Below are 19,693 nucleotides of genomic sequence, written 5' to 3'. Positions count from 1 at the left end.
GCCTCCTCTCATCCTCAGCAGCCCGAGCTACTCCTACATGCACAAACCAGAGAAACCACACTAAGCAGCCACCTCTCCTCCTTCCTTCCTCCCTCCCAGGGGACTGTCGTATCCAGTTTTCAGCAGTGTATGCCACGGTGGGCTTCAAGGAGTCCAGCGCTACGGTTTACCTGCCCACCGTGCCCATCACCGCCCGGATCCTGGAGGTGGAGAGATTCACCACGGCTCAGGACCGCTTCAACCTGTCGCACCAGAGGAGCGTCAACAAGGTGCTGCTACCGTCCTGTCTTTCAATGCTAAGATGCTTCTCCTGCCTTATTCTGAGTTGTTTTTATTATGGGAAATAGGAAATTTTCATATTAATTACGTGTCAAATGCTCTGAATGATATCAGTTTTAGTGACAGTTTAATATGCTCGATTTTTGCAACATCTTAAGCAACTTAAACCATTCTAACCTGACCATTTTTATTCTAAGCACTTTCCCGCACAAGCACACACACTAACTCGCTGCTCGCCGTCGCCCCCTGCGTGTTGTGTGTCTGTGTGTAGTCTCTGCCAGCCGTGTTTAAGATTGAGCTGAAGCACGGCGAGTTCACCTGGGTGGTGAAGAGGAAGGAGAAACATTTCATGGAGCTGCACAGGGAGCTGAGGACGTACAAGACCTTCATGAGGATACCGCTGCCGTCGCGCAGGTTGACGCCTACACACACACGCACAGATTGACCTTCCCACGTGAAGACGCACACGTGCAAACACAGACAAGTGCACACGGCTTGTTGCACTGACTTACATTCTTTTGCTGAAGAGTTGTGCTAAATTTGAGCTAAAAAAACAAGTCTTGATTCTGGAATTGAGCATTTGAGCCTCAGGTTTTTCTTCCCAAATGGGAGATAAGTGACTTCTTGAAATAATTTTATACACACACACCCACACACACACACACCCACACACACACACACACAGGTGCATAGACACACTGAATAATGATTAGCATTTTAAAAGAGCAGTGTTCCAGTTACATAATTTAGACAGAAAGACAAATACTACTTAAGAAACTGAACCTGGCTGGTGATTAGTTTAACTTTTTCCGTATTTGCTCTGGCAAAGCTGTTTGACTAAATAAACTTACTTTACATCTTAAATGTTTTTCCCGCGCTCCGCCTCAGCCACACAGTGAGGAGAAGGACGGTGAGGAAGAGCGAGGTGAGGGAGATGCCCTCCCTGCCGAGGGGCGGGGTGGACGATCTGGTGCGAGACGAGCAGGTCTCCAGCAGGAGGGTACGTCACAGAGCCTTCAGCCACTTGTGATATCTTAAAGGGATAGTTCACCCCAAAATGAAAATGAAAACCACTGTGCTGATGGAGGTGGTGGGTGAAGTGTTTGAGTCCATAAAATGAGTGAACTATCCCTTTAATGCAAGGAGCTCTCCAGGCAGTCGCCTGTTGCCATTGAAATGAAGTCTTTGTATATCTATCCAGGAAAACGCTGACTGTGTGTGTGTGTGTGTGTGTGTGTGTGTGTGTGTGTGTGTGTGTGTGTGTGTGTGTGTGTGTGTGTGTGTGTGTGTGTGCGCGTGTGCCTGTCAGTTTTTACATGCATGGATTTTGTCATTAAAATACTCACAGTGGCCAAAACCGAGTGTGTGTGTCCCTACAGAGACAATTAGAAGACTATTTGAACAAGCTGCTGAGGATGGCCATGTACCGCAAATATCACCATACTGTGAGTAATCATACTAAGCACTAAACATAAACATAACCTCATCATCAAGGTCAAGCTTATACTCATTTGGGTTTTATTTTAGGCTTCGATAGTTATGAGTCATGTTGTCATGTTGTCTACTATAAACACGGAGAAAGGGACTTTAACAGTAAATCATATTCATGGTGTGATTTATGCTTTTCTCCATTTCCCTCTGCACAATGTGGTGGAACCTTGAGTGTTGACCCAGCGAGCCGTGTGTTTACCCATCGCACTGAGTCTGCTTTATGTTAACACACTGTATGTATATTATTACTACAAGTTGAAACAACCCCTTGAGTGCAGGTGTGATGCCCTGGGTGAAAACAGATCAGCGAGAAACACAAGATGAAGTTTCTTATTAGTTTTCTAGAGAATACATAAAACACTGTAGTCATTTATCTTTTAAACACTTGCAGGACGGTACTTACTGTTTGTTTTCTTTGCCGAGCTCATTTTATTCTCTATTAGTTATTATCAAAAACACCAGGAGCGTTCAAAGAGACGTCGGTGGCCCCAGGCGAAAGGGACCCAGGGGCCCTACACCAGCCCCCACCCCTCAAGACACATGATAGCAAACCACATCATTCCAATCCACAAAGGGTTCTCTTATTATCAAAATTATGGGGGTCTCCCACCATGGTGTCGTAGCCGTCTCCTGCACTTAGCTGATCATAGTATTTAAGGGGATACTCATAAAATCGCGTTGCTGTGGACTAACGTATTCTTAAGGGGGGCCCCCCCTCTCAGCTCAGGGCCCCGGGCAGCTTCCTGCTCTGCTTACCCTGTAGCAACGCCCCTGAACACAGCCACGTGACTATATTATCAGATCCATCTTATATTTTGAGAAAACACATGTAAGCTTTAGTGTCCTCAATGTTATCTTCATTTAATCTTACTTACGAATGAACATCAAAATAGATCATCATCATTACTTTAACTGCCTCATTGTTCCCGTCGTGTGCTGATGAAATAATATTGTGCATCATTAAAACTAAATATCCACGCTGCGATGATTTCTGATGAGTCACGTTGCTTCCAGGTGGATGTATGAGTGCGACAGGCTGCTCACAGAGTCGTGTGTTGATTTGTCCACGTGAGAGTCAGTGTGTGAAGCCTCTTGTTGTCTCTGCCTGTCTTTTCTCAGATGGAGTTCATTGACATCAGCCAGCTGTCTTTCATTCATGACCTGGGACCCAAAGGACTGTGAGCATTTTCTCCTCCTTCAGTCCCTTGAGCTCTAACAACAGTCCCTTCAGTCCCTTCAGTCAGGAAGACAAACGCTAAATCACAATAGAGTGAAGCACTCGAGCTGAAATCTCAGCCTCCTGAGATACTTTCTCGAAATGTGTTAATTCAGATATTTGACCGTTTTCTGTTCTTCCTCCTCCAGGGAAGGGATGATCTATAAGCGCTCAGGCGGACATCGTATCCCTGGCATGAATTGCTGTGGTCACAGCCAAGCCTGCTACCGCTGGTCCAAACGGTCTGTGGTTACCTCTTTCACTTCATCTATCTTTGTCCTTGTCTAAGTACAGACGTGAACGCACTCAGATCTGATGGTGATCCGATCACGCCAGACCACATTCGGAGGTGGACTGTTTACTCAGCTGACTTCCTCCGACCCGCTACAGTTTCAATATGAACTGAAACTATTTTTACTCCTAACTGTGCCCATACGCTGATTTGTTCTGACCACGACATGATGATACTTTTCTTAAATTGGTGAAATCTGTCTTCACTGCAGCTGCACGAGATTCATCCAGCGCCCCTTGACTCCTCTCTCTCTCTCTCTCATACCAACACACAGACACACACTAACAGTGACATCAGACACATGTGTACACTCAGACTGGGTCAAATACTACCTATCAACGTATTCATTTGCATACAGAGCAGGGAAGTGAGATCCGATCACAAGTCACAGGAGACAGATTCAGGACGTAGGTTAATACCACGTGTGTACAGGGCCTTATATTCAACCTCCTATTCTTTTAGTTCCCACATACACACAAACTCACTATGATCAAATTGCCCCTTAAACCTTAAACGCCTCTTGAGGGATGAACAAAGGATTTTGAGTTTAATTGAAGCTTCAATTTGAGCTTTTTGTTGCAGCCTCTCTCTTTTTTTTTTTTTTTTTTACATGCAAATCATGCAAATAGACGACAATGGAAGTTGTGTGGCTCTGAATCACAATTCTTTCAATACAAAGAATTGTGTTATTTTAACCACCACACTTGTCAAAAATGTAGGTGTGATGGATGTTTCGCACAAAAGAAATAAATCATTCCGGGCTCAGATTTCTGGCAGGAAACTGTCAGGGTGTAGGTGGGAAAACACAGCAACCATTCATTCTACATTCAAACATATTATAAATATTCTAAGAATAATGTTGTATTAAGTGTGTTTCGGCCGTCATGTGACTTTGTGTTCATGTGTGTTGTTTGCTCACGAGCACCTTCAACCCATATGTACAGTATGTGCACACGCTCTTCTCTCTTCCTCTGTTTCTCTCCCTTTCTCTTTATCACAGCCAAATTATTATGTGAGCAGTTGTTTTTACTTGTTATTTTCTAGAGACAACACACACACACACACACACACACACACACACACACACACACACACACACACACACACACACACACACACACACACACACACACACAAAAAGATCCCACATGTTTGAAACGCTCGGCCCATCCACCTACATCCCCATGATAGTTTTCTTCCTACACTGTTCCTTTAAACAAGAAAAGTAAGAAACACTGCGAGATCCGGAGAAGGCCACGGAAAAAACAACTCAGAAATCCTGATGCATACAATCTTCATGATAATAATGACAACTGTGTGTGTCTGTGTGTGTGTGTTGTGCAGCTGGCTGGTGGTGAAGGACTCGTGTTTGCTGTACATGAAGCCAGACTCAGGGGCCATCTCCTTCGTCCTGCTGCTGGATAAAGAGTTCAGCATCAAGATGGACTCCAAAGACACAGAGACCAAACATGGAGTCCGGGTTGATAGTCTCTCCAGGTTATATGTCTTACTATATGTGTGTGTGTGTGTGTGTGTGTGTGTGTGTGTGTGTGTGTGTGTGTGTGTGTGTGTGTGTGTGTGTGTGTGTGTGTGTGTGTGTGTGTGTGTGTGTGTGTGTGTGGATTGTGAGGTTACAAAGGAAAATCTAGACTCTGTGTGATAAAGTCAGTTTATTCCAAAGAGGCAGTACATTCATTCTGCTTCATTCAACTCTCACACAGAGGTTTTATTATTATTACTATGACTAACTGATGTCACTGTTTAAGAGAATTACTTTCCTACAACCTCCAACACCAGCCATAAACCTGTTGTGCCTATTTCTGTGGTTTACTCGTAGTCGAAGATCAATATATTTATAGAGATGGAGAAAATGAACTGAGGCTGCTTCTTCTTCAGGTTTGTTGATTCTGACTTCTCCCTGTTGGATTTTTCGCCTGCTCTATAAATTTAAGCACCGGCTCCAAAACCAGATACATTTCATGAAGGGACGAGAAAACATTTGCTGCAAATCTCAACCGGTGCTCCAAGACAAAAGTTTTAAAGTTATAGCTGCATTGCTTTTAGCGCTGTTGTTAACATCCGCTGTTAAGGGGTTAACTCGTTTCCTTTTTAACACTCTTAATCAGAGGGTTATTCATTTATCTATGTTTTTAATTTAACTTTGTATTTGTTTTTGACGGGGTTGTTACCTGTATTATTGTTTTCAGGATACAGGAGCAGTCGACACAGCTAATAAATAAATGAATAAGTCCAGAATAAAAACAACAACAGAGTGAAAACATATATCCTCACACATCACTACAGGATCACTTATTCATAGATTAAACTCATGATCATTTATCTTCTGTTTTAATATGAGCCTGGAACCGGGTCCAGGGAGAAACTCCTTCCTGCTGATCACCACATATTCTCCTGAGTATAGATTCAGAAGATGCTATTTCTACCTAAATGCACACTTTTGAATAAGAAAAAAAGCGCAAATTCCTGCTTTGAGAAACATCAGATCAGAATAAAGTGATTTGTTTTTACGTGTAGCAGTGTGTGTGTGTGTGTGTGTGTGTGTGAGAGAGCACTGGTATGTCGATGTTTATTTCACTGCGTATGTATCCGTGCACACCCTCCCTGCAGGACGCTGGTGTTCAAGTGCAGCAGCTACAGACACGCCCGCTGGTGGGGTCAGAGCATCGAGAGCTTCGTGAGGAATCACGGGAAGGCTTTCCTGCGGGATCACCGCTTCGGATCCTTTGCCCAGGAAGAGGAGAACATCCCTGCCAAATGGTAACCACAGCCTCACGACTGGTGGAGCTGGTTCGTGATCAGAAAACACGTAATGACGCAATCCTACAAGAAAGCAGCACACTGGGGGGAGAAAAATAAAAAAGTTCAAAAATAGTGATTTCCAACACGTCTTATTTTTATCTGCCTTCCCCTGTTAGTCGTTCCCTGGTAACTATGGAAATGTACCATAGAGCTCTGAGCAGTCAACTCTCTGTTGCCTGTTTTGCCAGGTTTCAGGTCTTTCTTTGCGTTCTCTCCCCCTCAGCTGGCAGATTCTGCGATATTGAGTCATCTGTGTGATAATGTCATTACGCCGTCTTTGTACTCAGCACAGAGGGTGATGCAAACCTGCGCTGCGGCCCTGTGAGCTGATGGGGAAACAGCCAGTTGTGTCTAAACAACAGTTGTGTCACGATGACACTGCTATTTTTGACGTAATCTGCATGAAGCCTGTGAGCGTGTGAAAAAGTTGAAAAAGTCAGCAAACTGAGCAGGAACGTTGCCTTCCGTTACCCGTTCTGTGGTTTTGTGGTATTTTCTGAGGTAATCTATGAACAGGGAGTGAGCTCTGAAATAGCAGAAGTAGTTTACTGTTTATTGTACAAAGTGAAACACTGTACATGCTCCTTTTATGAGTTTGTTTTCTTTCAGTTTGAGAGCAGGACTTATTGATTACACGTTCAGATGTTCTTTCACTCAAAAACCCTGCGCTCACACTTAAATTGAACCTGCTTGTACTTTGATTTGCCCTGCATGTGTTCGGACTGTTCTCACACTCAGAGAGTCCCCTCTCAAAGAAGTAAAGGTCACACAACCACAACGAGGGCAGGACAATTTAATATGTCAACACTACACCTGGCATTCCAATGGATGGAGAATTTGACAGACTTATTGCACAAAAAGGTCCAAGAGCGTGAGTGCGAGGATAGAAACCGAAGCTAGCAGAGTGCGAGCGCAGGGTTTGTGTCCTGCTCTCAAACTGAAAGACCAGGCTCTGGAATAAATATAGAAACTAACCCCCTGTATGTGTTTACCTTTGTGCATGTGTCAACACACGTGACTGTGACTGTCTGTTTTTCCCAAGTGACTCTGGCTCATTGTTCCATTTCATTGCAGGTACGTGAATGGGAAGACGTACATGGAGGACGTGGCCAACGCTTTGGAGGAGGCCAAAGAGGAAATCTTTATCACTGACTGGTGGTGAGTCTCAGTGTGTGTTCCGTGTTGTGTGTGCACATGCATGGTGTCGAGGGTTTCGTGTGGCAAGTCACGTGTGTTTGCTGTCGGCACTGAGGTGTGAAAACACAGACGAGAGAGAAAAAGAGAAAAAACGGCTCAGTGAGGCGCCGACTTCTTTACAAAAAAGAGGAAAGAATGCGACATGAAGTTCAAACTCTCTTTAAGATGCCTGACATCTTTGCTCTTTGGTGATTCTCCCTTTACTGTAAGGTCCTGATCGACTCTTTGGGACGTTGACATGTTTTGATTAGATTCTCGAGCGTAGGTTATCTGTGTGATCAGTTACCATGGGGATCTACCTTGCTTAAAAATGAGCCGGCTTTGTGATACCAGAAAACCTGAGTTGCCATATGATATTACAGCTGCTTGTATAAGCAAAAAAAGGTTATGTTTTTATTAGAATATATAACCTTTCTCAAAAAACACATACAAAGACAGTTTTACTTTTACCTCAACCACAGAGGTTATGTTTTCATTTTGTCAGTCTGTCTGTTAGTTTGTAGGATTACGGCATAAACTACTTGACTGAGTACCACAAAACCTGGTGGAAGGATCCGTTACTGGTCAGGAAAGAATCCATACGATTTTGGTGCAGATCCGGATCAGGGGAAAGATCCAAGATTTAATTTTTTCCCTTTAACATTATGAGATATGGCATTTTTCAAACATTTCCATGATTTTCTTAGAGAATGATTCATGGATCTGGCAGGTTTAGGGGACTGATATTTGTGAGGGTGATGCTATGTGAACTAGCTGCACTTGTAGTTGGAATAATAAGAAACTACTGGCTGGATCGCTTCCAACGTCCCCTCTGTGTGCGTGCACGTGTGTCCGTGTGCGTGTTTGAGACAAACAAACAGAACAGGGCCTTAAAATAAACTGTTTCATAGAGCGAGAGATGTCAAACAAGTCCACTGGGATACCTTTGAGTCAGAGATAGCAGGCAAAAACACATCAGGCCCGACTGGGGAACTGCACAGTACAAACATACGAGCATGGATCATATGTTTGATAAAGCAGCCGTGTATCACTGCCCCAGTGGTCCAAGGCGCTTCCGGCTGATGTCTGTCTCAGCAGTGTGAGAGTGAGATGTGCGATGACACTATATATAGTAGCGCTGTATGCAGGTGGGAATGAGTGAGTGTCACTTGTAGTGTAAAGTGCTTTGAGTGGTCTTTAAAAGCACTACTTAAATGCAGTAAATTCACCGTTTGCCATGTAATCACGTCGTTCACAGTTCAGTTATGGAACCTTTTTTAAGTTTCACTTCCACTTTTCTATTTCCTCCTGTTTTACAATCTCTCTGCTGTCAATACGTAATTTAAAAATACAAAAAAGTGCCCAAAAGACTAAACCTCACAGGGCAGTCAAGAGACAGTAAGTCAGATTACACAGATGACACATCTGCTCTACACACACGTTTTTATGTACTTTGCACATGTTTATTTTACTTTACAAAATATATATATACAGATAATGCTGCAACAATAGTATCCTGCAACAGATAAACATGAAGTAACACAGTTATATTGGCTTATCATCAGACTTTACTCTAAAGTACAAGCTGATAAATCCACACCGACACCCAGTTTGTGTAGCACACGCTGTTGCACATTACATTATGTATTACCCACAAGTCCTGGCTCTCTGCACGGCTCTGTGATGGGCCCGGCTCTAATTACAGCCTCAGCCACACACACACACACACACTGAGAATAGACACACAGTGACAGAAAGACACAGCCTCCGTATCTGTTTACGCTCGCACCACATCTCCTTTGTCTCGCTCTGTCTCTGCTGAACTGCCCGTTGCTTAACTCGAAGGAGTCATGTTCGCCATCTGAGAAATTAATATCTGACCCCTCACATGACCTGAAGTGTTGAGATGAAAAACAATGAAAAATCCAAATGTTCTCGTGTTAAATCTTGTGAAATTGATGGTAACCATGAGGCTACCATGAGTAAATATTGTTTTAACACACATGTAAATCTAATGTAATATCAACTCCTTCACATAGTAAATGGACTTTTTCTTGCCTGTATTCGATGTAAAACATATTTTAACTGTCTTGTATTAGAGTTTTCTCAATTGGAAATAAACCCTGTACTCCACTGACACACTGACATTGTAATTTCAAATGTTTGGCGTGGCTGAAATCCCTCTGTTCCAAAGCAGTAATCGCTGAGCTTAAGGTCTTAACCAATGAGGTGTCAGCCTGTGTAATGTGAGCCAAGGCACTGCAGACATGTGGGCTCAGGATGCCAATGTGAGTGACTCATGACACTATATCATTATGTCACGTCAGTCACACCAGAAAGCGTAGAAAACTTGATGGTAGCCATGAATGTTTTTTTGTTATGTTCGACGTAACGAGTCATTTCTCTCAGTCCGTTCACCTCCGTCTCTCCTTGTGTCTGTCGCTCACTTTGCTCAGGCTGAGTCCAGAGATCTTCCTGAAGAGACCTGTGGTGGAGGGCAACAGGTGGAGATTGGACTGCATCCTCAAACGCAAAGCAGTGAGTGTCCCAAGATTTCACCTGCCTACGCTGTGGAGGGGGAGTTTACTCCTTGTGTGGTCTCAAGACTTCTCAAGACTCCTCCATTACTTTCATGTGCTTTAGGTTAAGAGCTCCTTACTGAACATCAGTGGTGCGGGAAGTGCTCATTTTACAAAAGTACAAGTAAATGGACAAAAACGCACTCATGCAAAAGTAAAAATGCTAAGTAAAAGTAACTCAGTACTTGCTTTTAAATATACTTTAAGTATTAAAAGTCTATTCCCTAATGCAACCATTATTATAGCTGACTCTTGGCGGGGACCTCTTCAGAATCCAGTTTTAATGTTTTGTCACCGGTGATGCTGCTGCTGCAGGAGGCGGAGTCTAATCTTACCTGCCCGCTCTGATTGGATCAATGGACCAATTCCCCTCTCGCTGTTGATTACTTTTAAAAATACATAAAAAAATGTGTAACACAACAATATGTAAAATCATAGTGGATTAGAGATTACAGATTTTTTTCTGATGTATGCAGTAGAGTAAAGGTTAAAAGTACCTGAAAATAAATCTACTTAAGTAAAGTACAGAGGAAAAATGTAGTACTATAACAATGTAAATGTACTTTTTAACATCCCACCACTGCTAAAACCTTTGTGTACTATACTACACAGTGTTAATGTACTGGTACTTGAATATTTAATTTATGCTTGTTGCTTTGCAAATCAAAATTTCATTATAAAGATTCACTGCCCAACCCAAAAGTATATAAAGTAGTTGGCATTAGATTAGATTAAAATCAGACCTAAAACCAAAGATTCTGCTCTTAGTGCATTTCTGTAAATATAATGTGTATATGACTGATCTTGGCAATTGTGCCATAGTCCCTTGTTACTAGTATTTCTCTAAATTTGCTTCATTACGTTAACGGATCGTTTCTACAGAGTGGTATTGCTACTTTTACTTTAGTAAACCTTATTACTTCCGCTAGTATATGAGTGTTAATAAATTATAATATATGAATATCCTGCCAACAGCAACAGGGAGTGCGCATCTTCGTGATGTTGTACAAGGAGGTGGAGGTCGCCCTGGGCATCAACTCAGGCTACAGCAAGAGGACGCTGTTGCACCTGCACCCCAACATCAAGGTGTGTATGGAAGAAGGTTCTTTTGTGCCGTGTCCACGAGTTTATTTTGTCTTAATATGTAAATACACGTGTGCTGTGTACAGGTGATGCGTCATCCCGACCACGTCTCCTCCTCCGTCTACCTGTGGGCGCATCACGAGAAGATCATTGTCGTTGACCAATCGGTGGCCTTCGTGGGCGGGATTGACCTGGCGTACGGCCGCTGGGACGACAGGGAGCACCGGCTGACGGACGTCGGCAGTGTGACGCGTTCCGTGGCCCTGGAGCAGGTCAGACACACAAATACACACAACAAGGTAAAAAACTGCCTGTTCAATCTGTGGATCTATAGACAACCAAGTTACCTCCACACAAAAGATTTGAATATGGAAATGGAGAAATCAATTCCATTCTACACCACTGATCTTTAATCATTTAGCCTTAATCCAACAAAAGATTTACAATCCAAACTTTTGCTACAGCAAGTTTGATTTAGTCCCAAGGGAATAAATCCTGAATTGTGACTTTAACCGGTCCTCATTAACTTATTAACCTGCACTATGTAATCTATAACTTTTCTCCATGACCTTAGGCTGGATCCGCCAACACTTCCTTCAGTAAGGGCGTGTCCTCTGTCGACGGCGTCTCGGAGCGCAACGGACAAGGGACGCCGCCTGGTGACCCGGTGGAATTACCCAAGCTGAAGGGGATTGGTCGCAATAGGCGGGCTCGCTTCAGTCTGTACAAGCACCTGCATAAACACACCCTGCAGCACGCGGACAGCGTCAGCAGTGTGGACAGTGCGGGTACGTTCACATGAAAGAGAAAAGACAGTGGAAAAAGACAGTGGAGCGTGAGTGAGTGAGTGAGTGAGTGAATGAGTGAGTGAGCGTTGCAAGAAAACTTTAAGCTCCTCATGTTTTGGCAAAAACACCCTCTGCTACCTCCGCTTCGACGTTGTTGTGTTGGTGTGGGGGAGAATGGATGAATCAGAGGAACATTGTAAAGATCCTCAGAATAAAAGCACTATATACTGTGACTGCAGCTCTTTTACCACGATGTTTTCATTGTGTGTGTGTGTGTGTGTGTGTGTGTGTGTGTGTGTGTGTGTGTGTGTGTGTGTGTGTGTGTGTGTGTGTGTGTGTGTGTGTGTGTGTGTGTGTGTCTGTGTGTGTGTGTGTAGGGAGTGGTTCAGTGAAAAGCCTGAAGACCGGTGTCGGAGAACTACAAGGCAACACTCGCTTCTGGCACGGAAAAGACTACTGCAACTTCGTCTACAAGGACTGGATCCAGCTGGAGAAACCTTTTGATGGTCAGACACACACACACACACACACACACACACACACACCCACACACACACACACACACACACACACACACACACACACACACACACACACACACACAAAGTCACACACTTCATTATTTAGGTCTTACTCTGAAAAGCTCCCACTCTTGCCAGGTTTAAATTCTTTTCCGTTCACATTCCTGTACTGTCTGAGTCTTGTGATTTTTCCTCTCTTACATACAAATGTGAGGAAATCTGGAAAATCTCGAGTACATCTGAGCAGCATATGAAACATTTGATCTTTTTATCCTTCTCTTCTCCCATTTCCACCCTTTTCCCCTCATTTCTTTCCTTCCCTCTCCTCCTCTCCTCCAGACTTCATCGACAGATACACCCAGCCCAGAATGCCTTGGCACGACATCGCCTCGGTGGTTCATGGCAGAGCCGCCCGGGATGCGGCCAGACACTTCATTCAGCGCTGGAACTTCACGAAGGCACGTGAACACACACACACACACACACACACACACTATGCATTTCAGCCATCACACACAGGGATGTAGAGCAGGATTTAGAGTTTTGTAGACTTGTTAATGTTATTTTTATATTTATTTTTTTTACAGTATGGCAAATTCAGGGTTGTAATTACAGGAAACATGAGGAAACCGATGTGAAATTTAAGGGAAACGCTGAATCACTACATCACTGCACATTTTTTGGCTGGATCGGTGGAAAAAAAGACTCACAATCCTGTTTTCCGTGGAACCAACTTCCCTCCCTGCTTTTCCACTTCTTTTCCACCGCCTCTATATTTACCTTCTCTGTGCTGAACATCTCGTTCCCTCCTACAGATCATGAAGCCAAAGTATCGCTCTCTGTCTTATCCATTTCTACTTCCCAAGTCGCACTCCAGTGCCAACGAGCTCAGATACCAAGTCCCTGACTGCACCAATGCCAAAGTACAAGTAAGCGGACACGCCAAGTACACGCTTGCACCCACACAATAAAAGAAACATGCTGGATTTTTTTCCTTTTTAAATTACACAAAATGACAAACTGGGAGCTAAAAGCCGACCATGGACCAAAAACCCCAGAAAAAACCCACTGGTAGAAAATTACAGAGAAAAAGACGAGAGCTCCCATGAACTCCCACTTTCCCACTCCAGCCGCTGCATCCCAGTCTGCAGGCACTGCTGGAGCGAGATAAGAGAGAGCGAGCGTTGAAGACCTCTCCACGGGCCAAAAACTTACGTAACTCCCAACGATTCGCTCTCGCCATTGACTTTTAAGGTTTCTTAGCCGAGAGGAACTGACCCTCGGGTGAGATGTTTGACTAAAATAAGAAGGGAATGCAGATCCCTGTCCATCGCGTTTTTCGCTTCAGGAGACAGTGATGGTTTTCTTATCTTTTCCTTTAAAACTACACCTGAAGAAACTCGATATCTTTGAGTATATTATAGATGATTTATAACCTTCTACATAATATATATAATCTATATGGACAGATTCTTCATGTGAATCCACAGAATCTGTTTCTGATTCTAGTTGGACCAATCACATTTGAGCAGGCTGTGAGTGCTTGCAGGTAAACATTCTGCGTGGAGAGAAACAAAAGTGAATCCACGATCGGCTTTTTATTTTATCTGCTTTCATACGGAGATAACCAGTGATACAGGACTTAAAACAGTGTACGGCGAACGTAAGATCTTGTAAAGTCTTATTTTATCCGTTGTTTGTACCAGAAGCGCCAAAATATTGTCCGTTGCCGACAGAGGCTCATTCTGCTCTGAAAGTACATAACACATAGAGGCTACGACTATCCAAGAAACACTGTTTAGAGTAAATTCAAATGCATGTCAGTAGTTATCAGGTTTTTCACCCGAAGCTGAATGCACAGAAAACTCTGCTTGGCTGGATACGTCGAGCTGCAGCAACCACAGGGGTCCTGTTCACCTTACTCTGTTTCCAATAGATGCAAAATTCCATCTGTTTTTGATATACATGTTCCAATAATCCTGTGTCTGTGTGCACAAGGTGTTGCGTTCAGCAGCAGACTGGTCGGCAGGCATCAAGTACCACGAGGAGTCCATCCACAATGCCTACATCCAGGTCATCGCCAAGAGCAAACACTACATCTACATAGAGGTAAAGCAGCTCTGAGGCCAGGATGTGAGACTGCAAGACATTACGAGGCTTTTAAGTTTAAGTGTATATCATTTGTTTCTGTCTGGTGGGACCGAGCTGTTTCCCTCTGGTTCATTTGGCAGCACTACTTAAAACACTGATGATGGTATATAAGCTGCTTCCTGCAGATAATACCAGTGCTTTGGTGTCGGTGTTTCTTTTCATTGTGGAATAAAACAACTTCATTGTTCATTCATTACTCCGCGACTGAATTATTAAGCCCAAGAAGCCATAACCTTCCTTCTCCTTTCAGAACCAGTTCTTCATCAGCTGCGCCGACAACAGAATGGTGTACAACAAAATCGGAGACGCCATCATTGAGAGGATCATCAGGGCGCACAAGTACTTACCCCCCCCAACCCCCCTTTTTAAACCTGTGTTTGTTTACCTGTGATGATGCTGCGTCATACAACAGCACTTGAACGTGTGTGTCTTATCTCAGGGAGGGGAAGAAGTACCGCGTCTACGTGGTCACGCCGCTGCTTCCCGGTTTTGAGGGGGACATCACCACGGGAGGAGGGAACGCCCTCCAGGCTGTCATGCACTTCAACTACAGGTGAAACCACGTGCACTTTATGGAGAGAGGAAGAGCGAAGGGAAATGAGACCAAACAAGCGGAAGTATCATTAGAAGCCTGCTGCAGTTAAGGAGTTTAATAAACTTTTTGATTGGTTTAAATCTCCTGTCTCCTCAGAACGATGATCAGAGGAGAGTACTCCATCATATCGCAGCTGAAAAAAGAGAGTGAGTACAAGAATTCATTATGACATTAACTTTTCCCACACCTGATGATGGGGGGTTAGATTTTAGAGGTGTAATAATATCCTCCTGATTTCCTCCTCATCCCAGTGGACGACCAGTGGATGAACTACATCTCCTTCGCCGGGCTGCGGACTCACGCTGAGCTGGAGGGACGCCTGGTCACAGAGCTCATCTACGTCCACAGCAAGATGCTCATCGCAGACGACAACACAGTCATCATCGGTTCGTCTGTCTCTCATCTGCGTTGCCACCTTACTTTTTTCTTTTTTTTTCTTGCGCTGTTTTCACCAGTGATTATTTCAGGCAACTTAACACTCGCACACTTGACACCAGTGAAATGTGAGGGAGCCAAAAATCTGTCTCTTTTTCTCTTTCTGTCGCCATGTGTGCGACTGAAGAGCGACTTTTAATATGTGTGGTAAAGAGAGTGGTATGTTAGCTCGGCTACGCCACCTGCTGGCTAATAAGGTGCAGCTCAATCTTATTAAAGGCTTTTGTTTATATGCCACAGATATGCAAAAGATCTGTGTGTGTGTGTTGTTTATTATCTGGTAGCCTCTCATTTCCATTATCTAGTCAAATCATGAAATGATTGTTATCCACCACATGATAAAGAAGTGACACCAACAGCAAGTCAGATGAATGCTGAGACTCTGTGTTTTTTGTGTTTGTTTCAGGTTCTGCCAACATCAACGACAGGAGCATGCTGGGTAAACGGGACAGCGAGGTGGCGGTGATTGTCGAGGACTCTGAAAAGGTGCCGTCTGTGATGGATGGACAGGAGTATGAAGCTGGACCCTACGCACTGCAGCTACGCCTGGAATGCTTCAGGTGTGTGTGAAGCATATCTAATTATTTATATTGTTTTTTGTTTTGTTTTTGTTTAGTTTAGTTAAGTTCACACAAAATACAGAAATGAAATGTAGAATTCCATGTGGGGTTTTGCAGAAACCAGCTGTGACTTAAATGAAAACCAGACCCAAATATAACAAAAAGATAAAGTATGAAACATACAAAATCTTCTTTACAGGTCATACATTAGTATAAAAGAGAAAATTAAACATATATTAGTGTAAGTGTAAATACAGAGAAGGAAGAATATATGCTATAGTTTGTATAACAGAATATGAATCAGCAGAGCAATTTTAATTCTTGTTTGGTACATGTACAATGAAAGAGAGAGACAATTGTATTATACAGTATTTTGTATATTTTAAGTTTTTCCCCCACTATATTTATGGGTCATTGTTTCCTCCCCCTTTCCGTCTCTCCCTCTCTCTCCTTCTCTCTGACCAGGACCATCCTCGGAGGTCACACCGACACCAGCATCGACCCGTCGGACCCCATCAGCGACCGCTTCTACAAGGAGGTGTGGATGACCACAGCCGGCCGAAATGCCACCATTTATGAGAAGGTGGGTCGGACGTGATGGTTTAGGTGCTGGAGCTGTCAGATAAAGTTCTGCTTTCATCAATCCAAGCTGCACTTTGTCAAACTCAGTTGGGCTCAGGCTCAGGACGCAGGTTCGCTACTTCACAAATGTGTCAGAAACAATAGTCAGACACATCCACAGTCCTCAGTGTGGGCAGTCTGAGAAGGTAAACAGTCGGGATTTATTAAATCAAAAGGGAATATCCACTAAGGGTGTAGGGAATGGACGGAGAGTATATATGAAGATGTATGTTTACCCATTTGATTTGAATAATTGCAACTGCTGAACCCTCATTTTAATTTGAAAATGAAGTAAACTTTGGAATACAGCTTTGCACAGAATGAAGTTTCGTCCCCGTCTCCTTGACACATTTTACAAGTTCACTTTGAATTCAATTTAAGACACTTAACTTGAACTACTTGAACTTTAAATTAATCCACACACATAAAAGACAAGACTAAGTTCTATCGCATCTAAAAAAAACAACAACATACATGTCACATTAGAAAACGCCGCCTGAAGGATGAATAAGGTTAAAGTGCATGTGTGGGTATTTTCTTTAACCTTTAAATGCTTTTTCTAAATATCCTTGGAAGTTCATCCAATACTTGATGAGATATTTCAGTCAAAACCCAAGTAATGGGCTTCAGCAGCAGCATGTTTACAGTACATACATGTGTGTTTCCCTGCAGGTGTTCCGCTGCCTCCCCTCGTCCCTGGTGAGGAACATGTCCGAGCTGGAGCAGTTCCAGTCCAAACCGGGCCTGGCCCAGACCGACTCGGCCCGCGCTCAAGAGGAGTTGCGCAAAATCCGCGGCTTCTTGGTCCAGTTTCCTCTGGACTTCCTGTCCGAGCACAACCTCATGCCCTCTGTGGGGTCGAAGGAGGCCATGGTCCCAACGGAGATCTGGACGTAAAGCACGTGAAAAGATCGCCACCTGCTTTTCACACGTGTTTCATCTCGAGTCTCTGGACTGTGATCGTCATCATCAGCTGGATTTTTTTGTAAGAGATCATTTCTGATGTGTGTGATCTAGAGACGAGAGGCGGGTTTACGACTCGGCTGGGCATCGACAAATCTCTCAAATCTGTTGCCACTGAAAAACACTAAACGGTGGCAAGTGAGCTCGAAGGGGTAAGCACTAAAATTTATGAAGAACAAGAAGACTTCGCACTTGTGGACAGTTCTGGATGCATTGTGGCCGCATTGAAATTGTGGAGATTTAAAGAAAAAGGTTTTGTGAAGGGACCAGAGTGACAACACTGCTAATAAATACACAGCTCCTGGTTTAAGAATGAATTTGTAATGTTCGATACAAGCTCGTAAGGTGCGTTCGTGCTCAATGTGCCGCACGTGAGCGGACAGAGGAGTCGCTGAGCTCATCTACGTGCTGCTCCACACGAATTTAAAATCTCTTTTTTTTTTATATCTCAAATGTGTCTTTGGATTTCTAATACGTGACGTGTGCTCGCTCGTCACTGTGCTCGCACGTGCACACAAGACAATTTTACTCGTTCAGCGGTGGTGCATGATTTACCGATCTTGATGACTAATGCATGTACCAATCACAGAAACCCCCAGTGGAGGCATTTTTTACTTTCTGTCTGGAAGATGTTTTGTGAGAGACAACTATGGGACACAGCTCTATTCTGCGGAAATCTAAGTGAATCGAGGTGTTGAGCCGATTTGGCTGCAAAAGCTCATTCAACTCTATTTGTTGTGAAGACGCTTGTGCTCGACATCAGAGGCTGGACGAGACAATCTGCCCACAAGTTTGAAAAGCAGCAATTCCTTTTTTGCTCAACAGATGGTGCTAGCCTCTTAAGAATACAGTGTGTGTGTGTGTGTGTGTGTGTGTTTGTGTGTGTGTGTGTGTGTGTGTGTGTTTGTGTGTGTGTGTGTGTACAGTAATGGAAGAGTTTTGAGGTGTCAGTGTCCTTATGGCGAAGGTTTTCTATTAAATGCAGAAACACAGTCTTTGAAACAACGTAAACAGTGAAAATACAAATTATACCATGTGACTGACGCCTGGAGCGAAGCTTTCAAATATGAAGATCCAGCTTGAAACTGCTTTTTTGTACGTTTCCACTCGTTTTGTTCTCTTATGTTATCCAGTTTGTCTTGTAAATACCAATGTCTTGACTAATTTGTTTTAATTTTTAAAACCTGTCCGAGCGTCTGGTTTGATCAACCCCCTGGAATGTGAAGTTAATTGAATAACCACTCTTTTGTCTCATTTACAAACACATGCAGAAAATGTATCGTTAAAGATCGTTACTGCAGTTATGAAAGGGTGGAGGCTGAGCTTCTAGAATGAGGAGTCAACGTGTGTAGTTGTATTTTCGCTGAACGTCTTTGGTTTTCTCACGAAGGGTCGATTCCTGTGAAGTGATAAATACATCAGAAATAAATGCATTGTATGGAGTCTTGTAATGAAATATAGATTTCTTTTTAATGGGACCAGGAAAGTGATAAATGTTAACTGGAGCGATAATGTTCTGAAACATTGTGCTCTTTGTCTCCGCAAAGACAAGACTATTATTTTCGCTTTTTTATTGATTTCGACAATATCGCCTGCATTGTTTACCCCTCGCTATCTTTGTCAGTGCAATATTCATGGAATATATGAATCATTTAACATTCTTTAAACATTTATCGTTTTTAATGTGAGCTCGTATGGATGTTTGTGGATTTATATTTAAGCCTCTTTTTCTTTTTCATAACCACCACGTGACGAGTCTTTAGCTGATCTCGCTTCCACTCTTGTTTGTCCACAACGCTCTTTTTGTACAGTTGATGTTACTAATTTCTATCCGCCCATTTACAACAGTGTAACTCGTAAATTATGTGGCTAAATGACAAATAAAACTGATCTTTGAAACGTTTTTTATTTCTTTGGCAGTTGAGACAATGAGCTTGTTTTCATTTGCATGTCACAGGAACACAAAGACAAACCGAACAGGGAATTCACTATTCAACAGGCTACGAAATATTCGTTGCACAACAATAATTTTCCGTTGACCTGTTTCCCAGGACATAATGAACTAGTCATCTTCAGCAGGAAACATTTTAAGGATTAAAGGATTAAACGTGAAGGAAATAATG

At 43.2% G+C, this 19,693-nt stretch overlaps 1 protein-coding gene across 1 annotated transcript in view; it reads left to right on the top strand.

Moving 5' to 3' along the window:
• Window positions 1-19,473, top strand: part of pld1a (phospholipase D1a) — a 31,131-nt gene extending 11,658 nt beyond the window's left edge. The window contains exons 3-26 of the mRNA XM_034576300.1: window positions 100-269; window positions 551-693; window positions 1,168-1,279; window positions 1,659-1,724; window positions 2,890-2,948; window positions 3,136-3,228; window positions 4,623-4,775; window positions 5,907-6,056; window positions 7,173-7,256; window positions 9,731-9,812; window positions 10,829-10,939; window positions 11,023-11,208; window positions 11,511-11,724; window positions 12,102-12,230; window positions 12,585-12,703; window positions 13,061-13,174; window positions 14,244-14,354; window positions 14,647-14,735; window positions 14,836-14,949; window positions 15,088-15,137; window positions 15,243-15,377; window positions 15,833-15,986; window positions 16,452-16,569; window positions 17,280-19,473. Coding sequence (XP_034432191.1) covers window positions 100-269; window positions 551-693; window positions 1,168-1,279; window positions 1,659-1,724; window positions 2,890-2,948; window positions 3,136-3,228; window positions 4,623-4,775; window positions 5,907-6,056; window positions 7,173-7,256; window positions 9,731-9,812; window positions 10,829-10,939; window positions 11,023-11,208; window positions 11,511-11,724; window positions 12,102-12,230; window positions 12,585-12,703; window positions 13,061-13,174; window positions 14,244-14,354; window positions 14,647-14,735; window positions 14,836-14,949; window positions 15,088-15,137; window positions 15,243-15,377; window positions 15,833-15,986; window positions 16,452-16,569; window positions 17,280-17,504 — 2,981 coding nt within the window. The 3' untranslated portion in view covers window positions 17,505-19,473. The remainder of the gene's footprint in view (window positions 1-99; window positions 270-550; window positions 694-1,167; window positions 1,280-1,658; window positions 1,725-2,889; window positions 2,949-3,135; window positions 3,229-4,622; window positions 4,776-5,906; window positions 6,057-7,172; window positions 7,257-9,730; window positions 9,813-10,828; window positions 10,940-11,022; window positions 11,209-11,510; window positions 11,725-12,101; window positions 12,231-12,584; window positions 12,704-13,060; window positions 13,175-14,243; window positions 14,355-14,646; window positions 14,736-14,835; window positions 14,950-15,087; window positions 15,138-15,242; window positions 15,378-15,832; window positions 15,987-16,451; window positions 16,570-17,279) is intronic.
• The last annotated feature ends 220 nt before the right edge of the window (window positions 19,474-19,693 follow it).

This window comes from Hippoglossus hippoglossus, chromosome 22 (genome assembly GCF_009819705.1).
Source record: "Hippoglossus hippoglossus isolate fHipHip1 chromosome 22, fHipHip1.pri, whole genome shotgun sequence".
In the NCBI taxonomy this organism is placed as follows: domain Eukaryota; kingdom Metazoa; phylum Chordata; class Actinopteri; order Pleuronectiformes; family Pleuronectidae; genus Hippoglossus; species Hippoglossus hippoglossus.
Note: the sequence above shows the minus strand (reverse complement) of the source record. Positions and strands in the feature narration are given on the sequence as shown.